At 40.9% G+C, this 15,384-nt stretch overlaps 1 protein-coding gene across 27 annotated transcripts in view; it reads left to right on the top strand.

Annotated features, from left to right (window-relative positions):
- The window catches only part of PLEKHA5 (pleckstrin homology domain containing A5), a 183,200-nt gene that overhangs the window by 81,018 nt on the left and 86,798 nt on the right, over positions 1 to 15,384 (top strand). The window contains exon 4 of one of the 27 annotated variants that reach the window (XM_084766239.1): positions 214 to 661. The exons of 25 other annotated variants lie outside the window; for them this stretch is intronic. In XM_084766239.1, coding sequence (XP_084622365.1) covers positions 214 to 220 — 7 coding nt within the window. In that variant the 3' untranslated portion in view covers positions 221 to 661. Of the gene's footprint in view, positions 1 to 213; positions 662 to 9,219; positions 9,242 to 15,384 lie in introns of those variants that run through there. One more of the 27 variants, XM_084766231.1, reaches the window with a different exon arrangement.

Below are 15,384 nucleotides of genomic sequence, written 5' to 3'. Positions count from 1 at the left end.
TGTTGTCATTGTTGTTGGACTTGGTGGTAGTTTGTTTGGATTTGGTTTTTAAGACATGCCTGGACTGAGCTAGAATTCATTTCAGGCCTCATACTCAGGCTCCTGCAAGCTGGAATCACAGGTATGAACCACCATGTCCATGAACAGTGGAGCCCACTGAGGTCCCAGCATAGTATTTAGAATAAAGTGTTTCCTGTTTGTCATGTTTTACAGTAAATGAAACTGCCTCATGAAGACAAAAAGAAAAAAAGAAAAACTTTCTGAGGATGTTAGTGATGAACTTGAGCCTTCTTGTGAATTAAAATCTACATAAAGTTCCTTTTGTCAAACACCTCTGGTTCATAAGTAGCTAATGTTCACATCCTACATTATTTATCTTTTTTTATTTTGTTCCCAGTGCTGTGAATCAAATCCATGGTCTTCCATTACTAGGCAAATGTTCTATATACAAGCTACATTCTCAACCTCTGGTTTGCTTGAAACAGGGTCTTACTACATATCCCGGACTGGCCTGAGACTCAAGACCTTCCTTGCCCACCCTAGCCTTCCAAATGTTGCAATTAAAGAAATGCCACACCCAGGTCTGGCTCATTTTTGAATCTATATTTTTTAATTTTGACTTCTGTTCAACCATGTGGGGGAGGAGTGCATGTGGGTGTGTGGGGGTGAGAATTTTACACAAGAATATAATGTATTTTGCTAAACCCATCCCTCACTCCTGCTAGTCCCGCTCCTCCTATACCCTTTCTCTACCACTTTCTCTTTTTTCAGCTTTCATGTGCTCTTAAACTCACTGAGTCTACAAAGCTCTGGCAGGATGTGTGAGGTCTTTAGACCTTACTGGACCATGCAGCCTGTCAGGAACTCCACCCAAAGAAGACTGCGTCCTCATCCCCCATAGCCACAGCTGCTGATAGCTCCAAAGCCAGGGCAGGACTCTGTGAGCCTCTCCACATCAATGTCAGGCCCATCATATGCACATAGCATTGGGCTGATTTTCTCTTCTTCCTACTCATCCATTAGAGAATCCAAGATCAAAACTTATACTTAATACTTTACTTAAATATTTATCCCACTTACCCACACCTAATGTACATGTATCATTTCTTTTTCATTTTTTAATGCTCCCACGCATCCTAAAAACATTCTTCTTTTATAGATAAAAAGGAAATCATCATCCTCTGTCTTTCAGTGCCCAGCCTGGGTTCCACATCTGGTGGGTCTGTCTAAGCACTGCTTGCTTCTGGACTGAAGGTCCCAAGGTCCTGGCATTCAATCAGGGGTGGCTTAGAGCACTCAATGTGAGGCCTAAGGCAGTGGAGAGAGGTTTATGGATGAGTGTGTCTGACTTGCTGGGGGCAAGGGGTGCCAGGGTACTTACTCTCCATGCAGTGGTACAGTACCTCACTTACATGCAATAGCATGGGGTCCTGTCACAAGAAGGAAAACACAGCACTTAGTTGTTCTCTGTGTAGAAAAACTTCTAGGTACTGTTAAAGGTCATTTGCTTAAGGCTAGGATCCCTTAGCATAGGATGAGGTACTTCCAGGCATCCCCAGGTGCTTTTGCTATCAGGAAAGGGTCAGGCCTGTAATCTTCCCTGAGGGCTACTGTGACTCTCCCTAAGAGTTTCTAGGGTTACCAGACTAGGTGGAGAGAGAACTCCACTGAGAAGGGGGAGTCCACCATCATGGACCACATGCAAATGGCTATCCAGAGATGTCAGACTTCACCCTTATCCAGCAGAGTTCCACAATCCTCTGTAAATATTTATTAAACAAATGAGAAATCTAACATTAGCCAAGGAAATTAAATCTCAACCAGGTTTGTCTGTTTGACTTTGAACTTCTTAACTCTGTGCAGCATTTCTAATAGAGGCTTTCTCCTAGCTCTTAAGTAAAAGAAAATAAGTAATGTGTACAAATAAGGAGGGTCATGTACAGGTGAGGAGTGTGTCAAATGAGATGTGACATAAACAAAAAGTTTTCCTTCAGTTCCAGACATGATCAAGAAGCAAACAGGCTAAGGCAGCGCCTTGTGTTCTAAATAGCTGCTACAACTCATGCAGAATGGTTTCTTCTACTCCATCTCAGCAGGCGTTTGGGGATAGATTATAACATGGAGTAAAACCTCAGCTAGCAACGTGGCAACAGCTCTCCGAGAAGACAGTATTTGAGCAGGACTTGAAAATATATAAGTTGGTGAGACACATGGCTTATAAACTAAATGATTAGTTGTCCTTATCTCATGCAAAAAGCGGGATAAAGAGAATTTTAAAAGTCTTAAGTCAGTGTCTTACTGAGCTGTTCTTAGAAAGGTCAGCTTGCTCATTAATGACCTGAGGACTCCAGATTCAGGAGCTGAGTCCTGTTGGTGAGCAAGTATGTTTTAGTAGCTACCACTCCCTGTGGAGGAAGAGTCCCTGGTATGAAGGGCTTTCTCATTATAATTGGTTTCTTCCTAAGCAGGTGTTTATGGACTAATTGGATTCGTAAATCATTTTCTCTTCCAATTACTTACTCTAGACATTTGCTGTTTTGTGAGATTTTTATCTCTAAAGTAAAGGAACACCAGCTTGAAACACAAAACATCTTTGAATATTTCCTAGATAGTAAAATTTTTCTCATCAGAAAGGTTTTATTAAATGACCTAGGAGATGAACATCAGTAAGCAGCCAATGAAACACCTTTCACTTACTGTCTTACAATAATGTTAGGCACTAAGAGAAGACCAGCAGGTGAGCTTCTTTCCCATTACAGAACCTCTATTTTGAATACTAGTTAAAAATAAATTGGTCCCACATTATGAATGGAATTGGGTTTCAGATTAAGGTATTCAGAAATAAGTCTCTTTTGCCGAGTAAATATTGAGGATCCAGATAGGTCAAGGGTCGCATTTTCAAGATGAATACCACTGAGAACTGAAATAATGTCTAAGGACTGAAAAAATGACAGTATCACAGCTGGGTCTTAGGTCATCTCACAGGCATGCCTTAGATGTGCCAAAACATGTGTTGGTGTAAAAATTCTTAGAAAGCCAGGCACAGTGGTGCACTCCTGTAATCCCAGTACTCAGAGGCAGAGGCAGGCAGATATCTGTGACTTCGAGGCCAGCCTGGTCTACAAAGTGAGTCCAGGACAGCCAAGGCTACATAGAGAAACCCTGTCTCAAAGAACCAAAAAAAGAAAACAATTCTTAAGAAAACATCTCTGAACTTTCTGTGTGTGTGTGTGTGTGTGTGTGTGTGTGTGTGTGTGTGTGTGTTAACTTAATGTATCTGACTACATATATGTATTATCTTTTTACCATATGTGCACCTGGTACCCATAGTGGCCAGAAGAGGTTCAATCCTCTGGAGCTGGGCTTACAGATGGTTGTGAGCTGCCCTGTGGGTGCTGGGAATCAAACCCTGGTCTTCTGCTAGCCTGTCAGTGCTTTTAACCTCTTAACCACTGAGCTAACTGTAACCCTTCTCTTTGTTTTGTTTTAAGATTTATTTTATGTATATGAGTGTTCTGTCTTAATGCACACTATTTGTGTATGTATATCGACTTTGAGGAGTTCATTCTCTTTCTGTTGTGGCGTTCAGGGATTAAATTCATGTCATCCAGCCTACATGGCAGTGACCTTTACCAACTGAGCCATGTCACTGACCCCTCTTTTTAATGAGGCATGGCTCCTGCCATATACTTTAGAGATACGTGAAAATAAATTTGGAATTGAGATTTAGTATTCCCCACTGATTTGAAGTTGATTAACTCCAACATTGTAGTGGGATGTCTGTCTACAGTTTTTCTCCGATTTTCTTCCTGAAAATGTGATCAGTGCTGTAGGCTCTATTTGCTTATCAGTTATATGTTTATGAACTTATTAAACAAGTCTACCTCCCTAACAACCCAGCTAACCCAAACAATCAGAAAAGGATATTAAAAAACACTACAATGAAACCTTAGGGATATCAGTCCCTGGTGTAGTCAGCAGGAGTTCAGCAGACCAGCAGTTCCACCAAAGTTGCTGCTGGAGTCCAAAGCCTTGAAACTTTCCCTGGAGCAGTTCTCTTTAGGAGCCTCTTGAAGTGCAGAGATAACAACCAAAAACCAAGTCCCAACCAAAGGCCTCCTCTACTGTTTTGGGCATATATATATATATATGCCCAAAGGATTATATATATATATATATATATATATATATATATATATATATATATATATATATATATATATATAATCTATCCTCTCGGTGTATTCAAGGGTGTTTTTCACCAAGCTCCCCCACGAAGTAGTTGGGCTTCTATGTGGAAAAACATCCTGCTTTCTCACATCTAAGTGGTAAACATCCTGCCCTCTTCTCAGTCCCACACTTGGGATTAAAACACAAACAGGTTTATCTCCCCTTCACAGTGCAGGTATTTGAGAGCAGCTAGACAGAACTGTAGAAGGCACATGAGAATTGCCTTACTGTTGATCGTATTTTTCTTGAAATAAACATTTCGTTTGCTGGGAAGGTGTGAAGTTGAGATTTTTCACTGACGCATATGCTCTCAGCAGCAGCTACCCCTAACAGCTTCCATCTTGAGACACTCGGTCAGCCTTCACTTCCTTATCCCCAGGCAGTTAGCCGTTTCCTCTTCTGGGCTCTGCAAATCAGGTTATGTCTTAATGATTTGTTTACCACATGCTTTCTCTTATGAAACTGTCAGCTTGGCCTGTTAGGGCCTTGAGAGGAGGGACCTGATCTTATTCTCCCTTTTACTTCTATGGCCCGCCACAGTTTCCCTGCGGTGGACGGGAAACGTGGTAAGTGGGTGAGGAGCCCCAGGAAAACCTTACAGGCTCTGGTACCTCCATAAACCAAATGCCTGCCGGCTTGTCACATCTTTAATATCCCTGCTAGTTCCCAGTTTGTCCTCTCTTTGGCTTCATTTTATTCTTTTCCTTGGTGCAATGCTATTTTGAGCAACCATCACACTGTGTGATGCTGCAAACACTGTGCTAGGTTTTCATTTTACTTCAAAAGTTCTGCCTTCATATGGGATCACATGTAAATCAGATATGCTAGGGTAACACAAAACTTTGTTTTTAGTATGTTTCCCGGTCTATTGTTTGATTTTTTTTTTTTTTAACTTAAAGCAGGGTAGGATGTCGTGGTTTTAATCTGAAATGTTCTCCTGTGTTCATGTATTTGAACCCAGGTAGGTCCCTAAGTGGTGGCACTATTTTGGAAAGCTCTTCAGGAGGTGGGCCTTTGATGGCTATGCTTGGCTTCTGGTTCCATGGCAGCATTCCCTCTGCTTTCTGGCCTGCTGTGGTGTGATCAGCCTCTAACACACAGTCCTTCCTTGAAGAAGCATGATGTCCCTGCCACGATGAAGTGAAAAAGACTGAAAATAAATCTATCCTCCCTTGAGTTGACTGTGTCAAATATTATGCCTGATCATGCAAAAATAACGGATAGAGAACATTGGTACCGGGGAGCAAGGCTGCTGTAACTAAATCTGACAGTATGATTATTAAGTTTTGAGAACAGGTGTATGAGAGGAGTGTGAAAGAGTTGAGAAAAGCAGACTGGGGCACACCTAGAGTGCTTTAGCAGGGCTTGCTGGGCCATTCTGGTGGGAGCTGGGAAAACGAGAGAAGCACAGGAAAGACTGTTCTGTGAGGTTTAGAAGGGAACACTGACTATTAGCAATTGGGCTGGAACCATTCGTGTGATAGTCTGGCAAAGGACCCGTCTTTAGTTTATGCGTGTCCTGAAACCTTGACAGAGTATAAATTGAAAAATGATGAATAAAGGACCCTTCAAAGTAGTGTAGCATTCAGGACATGCCATGTTAGTGCTACCCACTTTTAACCAAGTTCACAGTGAGAAGCGCTTTTAAGAAACAGAGCATGTGTTTCTATACATGGAAGAAATAGGCAGTTTGGCCAGAAAAGTACCTTCTTTAAAGTTGCAATCAAAGAAGCCATTAAAGAGAAGCCAAACAGGTTACACAAGAGTGTTAAAGGTACCTTGGGAATTTCAGGAACCGAGGAATTCCCATTCCTGGTACCAAAATGTAAAGTAATCAAGGTTTTCTAGACGATCAGAGAAGGTTCAGTGGGGGAGGAACGGAAGGAATGTAATGAATACAAGGGTGTTTATTTGAGTGGGTTACACGGTAGAAGCAGATGCAGCTGTAGAATGGCTACTGGGCACACTGGACGCTCCCTGGTGCTGAGTCCGTGTTCAAAGGCTGGCAGAGCTGGAGCCTCATATCCATAGATGGTGGCAACGGTGATCATGTACTCACTAGGAAGACGGGCGCTTGCACAGACACCCTGCTTTCCTCCTCTTACCATATCCATAGAATCTCCACCCACGTTCATGCTGAAGCTTTCCCCCACTCCTCATTTTCTCACACGCCAGGCCTTTTTAGAAATGCTCCCCAGACATACCCAGGGCTGTGCTTCTCCAGTTCAGGCATCTCTCAAATGTGCCATTTTGTTACCTAAGTCCAGCAATCACCAAGAGTCTCACTGTCAAGCTACAGCTAACCTTTACCTCAGAGTCCCCTGGTCTTGGCTCTCCTAGATGTTGGGGTATAAGCATGCATCATCTTATTTCCTCAGTGAATTTAGGAAGGCTTTTCGTTACAGAGCTGTCTTGATGGAAATCTTCATTAAAGAGTAGAAAGGCTACTTGCTATGAGAGATAATAAACCTTTTAGCTGTGCCGCAGTGGTGCACACCCAGCACTTGGGAGGCAAAGGCAAGCAGATCTCTGAGCTCAAGGAGAGCCAGGTCTACAGAGGGAGGACAGCCAGGGCTTCACAGAGAAATCCTGTCTCAAACCTTCTATATTTTAGCAGTCTGATTCTGTTTATAAGTTTATATGAGCCAGGTGGTGGTGGTGCACACCTTTAATCCCAGCACTTGGGAAGCAGAGGCAGGCGGATCTTCGTGAGTTCAAGGTCAGCCAGTAATATACAGAGAAACCATGTCTTGAAAAACAAAAACAAAAAAATAAGTGTATATGATCTCTACTATTTAAATGGGATTCTCCTTTGCCTTTGGAATTGTGAGGGAAGTTATTTTGTGTTGTTTCTTTTGGTTTTTCAAGACAGGATTTTTCTGTGTAGCTTTGGCTGTCCTGGACTTGCTTTGTAGATCAGGCTAGCTTTGAACTCACATCGATCTGCCTGCCTCTTTCCCCCCCCCCCCCCCGTACTAGGAATTGTGGTGTGTGCCACCATGCCTGGCTATGAGGGAAGTTTTATTGACTTCTTTTTCATGTTTCTGAGAGTGGAATTGTTTTATTGATTAGTGTAAAAAGTTTAAGTTGAATATCATTGAAATTAGCAAAACCTTAACCTAAAAAAGGAGGAGAGGATTATGAGCCATATGTACAACCTTCTGTTTTTAGCATACTGTTTGGCCTGCTTTCTCATATTTCAGACTACATAATGAAGCAATTTTGTCCTCTGGTTTTAATTTTTGTTACAGCAGTTTCATAGAGAAGGAATGCTTTAGCACCCGTTAGGTTGTGCTTTAGATTTCGTTGTAAGACAGCCAATTAACATATTTGAAAAGTATTATCCTATTAGCGTTCTAACAAGATATTTACAGCATATTTGGTAAAGCGGTTTGCCCATTCTCAAATTAATTACTGTTTTGTGAAAGAGGCATGAACTATAGAAGAAATACAGTCAGCCATTAAATGAGGCAGCTTTTGCTTATATGACTTTTATCATTCTCACAAAAATCCCATAGGAGTATATTGTTACACTTGTTTGCTGTAAGAGAAAGCTGAGGCGAGGTGACCCTCTGTGGTCAGAGACCTGTTGAGAAGACATTGAACTTAGGAGTGCAGTCTGCAACTCCAGGCTGGTGTGCTTTTGACCACACCTTCCTGAAGGCCTGCATGTACACAGATCACAGTGTACACCTTCTCTGTTAGGTTTGTGCAGAAGAACAATGATGTTCGGCCTGGGCCAGAGTACAGGGAGAGAGGCGCTGGAGTATACTGGAGTAAAGGCATGAGTGACTGACCGTTGTGTGGAGGACAGTATAAACCGATAGCTCCACATGCTCTCTGACTCCCATTCTGCATCTAGGAGTTGTCCCTTGTCACTAAACACGAAAAAGCACTAAGACGGCCAATGGGTATGTTTTCTTTTGTTTTGTTTTCTTGTTTATCTCAAGAAATCAAAATTGAGTATGTATTAGTAGGCAGGGTTAGCTCATCAAAGAGTGAAAGTTGGGAGCATGCTGTTGGGAATAAAAGTCCTGCCTGTGGCCCCCAGACTGTCTTCTGATCATTAGCAGTACAGTGATAGAGTGCCTGGGTGGTGGGACACTCACGGTTCGAGGTTTTTATTTTATTTTATTTTTTCCTGTTCAATTAATTAAAAAAAAAAAACAGCAAAGACAGTGCTGGAAGATGTTGGGTAGTACAGTCAGCCCTGTGGTTTTCTCCAATAAGGGCAGCTCTCTCCACCCCCTTGTCTAGGAGGAGTGTATCAGCAACGTCTTGCTTCATCAGACTTAGCCTTCTCGGTCCTCCAGTGGTCCCAGGTTTTTAACCAGTAAATGGCACAACCTCTCTTGTGCCTCAGTTTCTTCAGTAGCATGAGGGAAGAAATAGAACAGGTGCTTGGCACGGTAAGTAGTCAGTCTGAGCAGCTACCCCTGTGTCTAGGTGGAAATTCATGAATTTCAGCCTTCTTTGTACTACTGATTTGTTGAATTTTGAAACAATCAGTAGTGACTTGGAAACAGCAGCAGGAGAACATGTCAAAAAGAGTGTCCTTTTAGTTGGTTTGCTAACAGGAAATGCCCAATTATGTAGAGCATTTATTTTAAATCTCTTACTAAGCATTTTTTTTTTCAAGAGTTATCTGTAATCATATACCTTGATATTTTACCTTATGGTCTGTGCAAAATTTAAGGAAAGAATTAAAGTCGGTTTGGGGGAGTTGTTTGGTTTTGTTTTTCTGACTAGAAGGCAAGCTTAATCAGAATACATTCTTCCTGGAGGAACTGCTTTAATTTGCGGCTGCATTGACAGGCTAGAGTGTGACGTCAGTGTGGTGTCAGACTTCAGAGTGGCAGGCCAGCCTGAAAGCCACAGTGCATTTCCTTAGTGTTTGGTCCTCACAGGACTCACAGAGAGCTGCTCAGAGACAAAGGAGTTGAGTGTGTTCCCACCCCAGGTCTCCTGTGCCTGTAGCTGAGTCTTGAAGGATGTGGTTGTGACTAAGGAGGTGAGTGAGTCTCCTTACTGTTGGTATAGCTGCTGCTTGCTCTCTCTCCGTGATTGGCCTGTAACAGGCACTCTGCAGCCCTGGTGCCATGCAGGAGGCCTGTGCAGACCCTTTGCGTATCATAATTAGTGCTAGACTATTACAGTCATGTAAATATGTTTACTTGGTTTTCAAACGACTTGAACATTTTAAGATATCAATGTCTTTCTCTTAGTCTGTTCTTAAGTTCCAGCTACATAAATATATCGTAGACATGAATTACTTTAAAGCCAAGAATTTTTATTTTACAAAAATCTATTTACCTTACTTAATTTTTTACCTTACTCAAATGAGAAATTGGGTACCCCCCCCCCACACACACACACATTCAGAATTAGGTGAATAATACTCCAAATACTCTTATGGAAAATATAGGCTATTATTGCATAATGTCTTAAAATTGTAATGTAGTTTACATTAACAATTAACTGCCTTTGTTTCTCTAATCTGGGGTCTGTTTCTGTGGTGTAATTCAAAGTGGGAATCCTTACTAACTTAGACTTTAAGAACGAAACACTAGCAGAAATTTTTATATTATGGTGCTTTTTCTATTGAAATTTTATAAACATCTGTGCCTTTAAGAATATATTATTGCTGGCAATACCAATTCATGTTTCTTTGAATTCTAATATAAATGGATTTAGTTTGAAAGCATGTTGCACGAGTCTCCTTTTGGTTTTGAAAAACTCTTTTACTTAAATTTCTTGTCTGTGTTTTATGATGCACTGTTTGTGTTGTACATGTTGGAGCCTCTAAAGTCCTTTCCTTTGACATTTATAGCATCACGCTTTTCATGAAGGCTTACTATCGGTTTTGCTTTCAGCTTGTTAAGAATAGATGTTTTGTATGAGGAAAGGGCAGTAATTCTTAATAAATATGTCTTGCTTCAATTTTATGTAACAAATAAAAATGACTTACTGTACATATTTTTATGTGAATAGTATATTTTGTCATTATATAAGATACCAAATTTAAGTAGATTGCTACCTTATGATTCCTAGGATAATATATTTTACTACATATTTGTAAGCATGAAAATAGGGTTTCAAGTTCCTTTTATTTAACTTGACAGCTTTAAGATTCACAGTTTTTTCCCTGAAGTTGCTAGGTTTGCACCTAAGATTCTGCCCAAAGCTAGAAAATTCAAGAAGTGCTGTATGTGGAAAAGTCATGAATATTTCTGTTCCCTTTAAAAATTTATCATGAATTCACTTAAAATATTTTAAGATGTTTTTTAAGCCTGTGTTTTAACCCTAGGCAGTGCGTTACCATGGTATACTGCCTTGGAACAGATGAGGCACACAGCTTAGACAAAGAAGGTTTTGAGACATGATGACATCAGAGGTCATTGGTGCCACGGAAATTCAAGTGAGAAGAATCTGCTGTAACTTCTTTTTGAATGAACAGGAAGTTAAATCTGACAAGAAGATGATAAGCACAACTTTAGGGAGATGACTTAAAATGGACCTAAAAGTTTCCTTGGCTCAAAAGCAGTAGAAGATAGTTAGACTTGGCAAAAGTTTATTTAGTGTGGTGAACTAAGATGACTGTCTCAGCTCTTTTCAGGCTTAAACTATGTATTTTGTTCTCTTGTGGTTAACAAAACAAAACATTGGGCATATTAGATGCTTAGTAACATGGCAGCGTGAATAATTTAAGTTACTAAGCAAGTTAAATGAAAAAGTAGAAGTACCTCACTCTTTGTATTAGAGATTCTGTCTTACTGCCCAGGTCAAAACCTGCCGACTCATAGAAGAGAGAGTCTGTCTTACTGCCCAGGGCAAAGCCTGCCGACTCATAGAAGCCAGTTAAGGGTGTTCCACACCGCGTGCTTCTGGAAGTCAGTGTCTCCAGACACAGGCGCTGCAGAAGCCCCAGAACTGGGCCTATACTTCTGCCCTGTGGCTAATTGTCACCACTCTGTTCGTCTGCTGAAGGAAGTGGGCCTCACTGAGTTCTTCTGGGTTGGATTTCCATCCTACTCTTGCCCTAGGTGCCACATGGTAGTTGTTAACTAGACTGAACCATGCATGGTGGGTAACCCTCTGCTGCCCATGTTTTGTCTATAGCTGTGTCACTCTTTGTCATTATTATACTTGAGGCTGTGTTGCCAGTGCTCATTGAATGAATACAAAGCATTTGCTGTGCAAAGAATCATGCATTTATTTTTAAAGGACGTTGATCTTGTTTCACTTGGGTATTATTTGACTTATGCTCATGAAATAATTGTTTCAGGACAGCTTATGTAGTTTCTAAAAATTAGTAAATACTGTGGAATGAAAAATAGGTAAATTGAGAAACTAGAAAGTTGGCTCAGTAGGACCCAGGATTGGTGTCAGCATTTGCACCGGATCTCAAAACCATCACCTATAACTCCTGTTCCAAGGGATCCAACTCCTCCTTCTGGCCACCCTGGGCACTGCGTGCACATGGTACGCTTAAGTATTCATACACATAAAAATTTTTAAATACTGTGAAAGAACAGGTAAATTAAATCATTAGCATTTTCTATTTGAATTGAATTATTATTTCCTTGGTCAGTTTGACTCTTAAAAACAGTGCCTCATCTACAAGAAAACTGTTGGGATACTTCAGTTGTGTGGTAGTTTATAGGTAGGTTACATGTCTAAAGTGATATGTCTAAGAACTTAGGCCTGAACTTGGCTTTTTCTGGCTTGCTGTTTGCTTCCTTCCCACTGGTGCAGTAAATGTCTGTTTAATCTATGTTACTACTGAATATTACTAATTAGTATTCTTTAGGGAGTGTTAGAGTTGTCTGAATTCATGAAATTATAGGTTATATATTTTTAATGCCACGCTATTGCTTTTAAATGACAAATGGAATGGTTTTGTATGTTTCTAGTTGAGGCTCTGAGTTTTGTTTTAAAAATTCCCACCTACCCTGGGACATGGGTGACAACAGTATTTTATGTACAAGTTTCTTAGCCATTTTTTGAGTAGTTTTTTTTTTTTTTAACCACTGTACTCTACCCTGTAATCATTTTTTTTCCTATGTGGCTTTGTATATGGTTTTCCATTCTAGATCATTCAATAATACATGTTAAGCATAGGTCATATTATTAGTGTTCCTTGTTCATTACATTATAGTTGTCTGTGTCATTTTATTTCGTATTAAAGATGGTGGCAGTGGCCAGCAATCTTTGAAAGCAAGGAAGTATCCAATTGTATTTGTTTTCAGTAACTAATTCTTCTAGCACATTCTAATTAAGCTCTGTCTGGTAAGGACTATATTACACTCACTAATACACCTTGATGCTACTAAACACGATCCTTCCAGAAGGGTAGATGATGTGTGCTTTGCTGTTTTTCTTTGGGTACATTTTACAGTTGTGATACAACATGAAGAATGGGTAGGAGACAGTGACTAGATTAAAGTGATTTACAAAATGTCTTGGGATCAAATAAACATGTGATATAGATACAGACATGTATTTGGTCATTTACAAGTTAATACTTAAGAAGTGAATAAAACTGCACTGAGTGTGGCACTCCAGTGGTGATAGCTCTGGTAAAGCTGTTCTGTGTATGTGCAGACCCTGACTCCATCCCTTAAGGGAACTTCAAAGGTACCCCAGCTTCTATGCGGCCGTGCTGAGATATTATAGGCTGTCTGCTCTTACAGGATGATTTCTAGCCACTACCAAAAATAACAAGGCTTAGTACTTTTACACTTGGCACAAAATTACCTTAAATTTTTACGCACATCTTAAATTCGTATTTCTGTCTTCACTGTACAGTACTACCTATTGTTTTCATTAAGGTAATCATCCAAACTAAGACTCAACACAAGTTACCTGCAGGTAAAAAGATGTGTTAAATTTATTTTAGTCTTTTTTTTCCTTAATTTACCAAGTGGTCTGAGATGTAGCCCTTGGTGACACCCAGGTGGATGTGACAGGAACATTTTGTCTTTAACTAGCTTGGTGCTAATTGAATTATGCCTGCGGTACTTCAGAATTATTTAAAAATCTATTACAAGTATTTATTTTTATATTATATGTAATGTGCATGCTATTTTTATTTTCAGAAGGTTTTTCTTTTTTCTTTTTTTTTTTTTTTTTTTTTTTTTTTTTTTTTTTGTTTTGTTTTTCGAGTCAGGGTTTCTCTGTGTAGCCTTGGCTGTTCTGGACTCACTTTGTAGACCAGGCTGGCCTCGAACTCACAGCGATCCGCCCAACTCTGCCTCCCGAGTGCTGGGATTAAAGGCGTGCACCACCACGCCCGGCTTTTCAGAAGGTTTTTCAAAGGGCAGTTTATACGTTCCCTGATGTGTGTGCTCTCGGTTTTCCACTTGGCCGGCTGCAGCATGCTCATGGTTCCCCACCACCACCACCCCGAGCTTCAAGGCCCTCTCATATGGTTGGGCTGAGCCACATTTCCAGTTCCTGTTTCTCTGATGCAGGCCTTGGAGTTGGTGGCATTTGTACTCCGGTACCTGTGGTAGAGGAATGTGACATAATGTTTCTAAATCGGCTATGGTGATAATTTTTATTGGAACAGCTGACTAAAAGAGGAAAGGGATTTCAGAGCATCAGAGCAAGATAGGAAGGCACTGAGTTTAAATGGAATGAGAACTGGAGGTTTCGGGACGGCCTCGGATGGAAATGATGTTAGTGCAGCTCGGGCAGAGCCTGGAGGACCCCTACCCAGGTTGCATGTGCCCTGCCCAGCACTCCCTGTCCCTGGAGGAAGGGAAGGACTTCTGAGCAAATGGTGCTGCCTGATTTGGGTGGCATTGCACCAGACGGTAAGGACAGAACCAAAAATGTCGTCTAGTGAGTCAGGGAAGGAGAATTTGTAGAAAGACACATAGCCACCTAAAGGAAGGCAGCCGGCCCTGGAAGCACCTCTTCTCCCTGTTCTGGGAACTTGGTAAACGTGGTGAGTGGGTTTACCTACCTACGTGGTGGAACCAATCATCTCACTTCGTGGGCCTGCTCTGTGAGGACTGTCAGGCCCAAGTCCCTAGTGCAGCAATAGCGCTGGGTTCCATGAGCCGGGCTGTCACCATGAGTATGTCACCAGGGATGTCTGCATGTTGCCATGTGAGGAGCAAAATAAAGTCTTCACACGCATGCACCCCCTCTTTTCTCCCAAGATTGCCAAGGTGATCTGTTTTCTAAATGTGGAGAGAAGTAAAGGGTTAAACACCGAGGAGACTGCACGCTAGCTAAATGAATCTCTGAGGTTAGCGGGATGTCTGGAAGCATTTAGGGCTGAGTTGCAAGTGGCATTTAGAACTGAATGTGGGCACAGGAAATGTATACTTCTTGTGTTTTTAAACAATTACATCCTTCTCATTGCTAACTGTATGGTTGTTTTCCCACATAACCAAGGCCTAAGAATTGGGTTTCTCTTAAGAAAATCAGGGGGCTTCTGTGGGTTTTTTTGGCTTTTGTTGTTGTTGCTGTTGTTGTTCCTAAAATATTTTTAATTGTAGGCCCAGTTTCCTATGCCAGCATATTTTTAGTTTGTAAATAAGTTGCTAAAACAGTTATTATGTCAGCCAGGCTTTAAAATAATATTTTCTTCCTTCTTATTAAAATGAAAATGAATAGCTTTCTATATAAAGCATTAGCAAATTTTCCATTTAATAATCATATAAACATTATTTTTGCTTCAGCATAGAGTCCATCAATTTAATAACTAACTGACTACCATAGGCATGTTTTTTAAAGCTAATTACATTTGAATGAGCGTCAATGATGGCAGTTATTATATGACTTCTACTGGTAAAAATCTCTCCAACTTCAAATCAAGCCAGAAAATATAACTGCCTTGTGGTGTCTTGTTACGTCCTTGAGCTATAAACTAAACTGGGAGAGAAAAAAAAACATATGAACTGGTACTCTTGCATTTGAGTAGACACAAAATGAATTGCAAGCACATGTCTGGGCTGCTGGCTGCAGGTTTCTTACCTACCTGGGAAACAGAATAGCTTCTGTGGTTGCCACAGGCCTTCTGCCTCCTGCTCACACTGTTGCAGGTATGTGGGTTGGGCCCTTGTAATAGTTGAAGGCATGATACTGCCTTTGTTAGCAGGCCTACCAGAAAAGTTGCCCGCTTCAGCTGCCAAGCCTCAT

Source organism: Acomys minous (genome assembly GCF_964271855.1).
Source record: "Acomys minous genome assembly, chromosome: 17".
Classification (NCBI taxonomy): Eukaryota; Metazoa; Chordata; class Mammalia; order Rodentia; family Muridae; genus Acomys; species Acomys minous.
The sequence above is the reverse complement of the archived record's forward strand: the minus strand, read 5'-3'. Positions and strand labels throughout refer to the sequence as shown.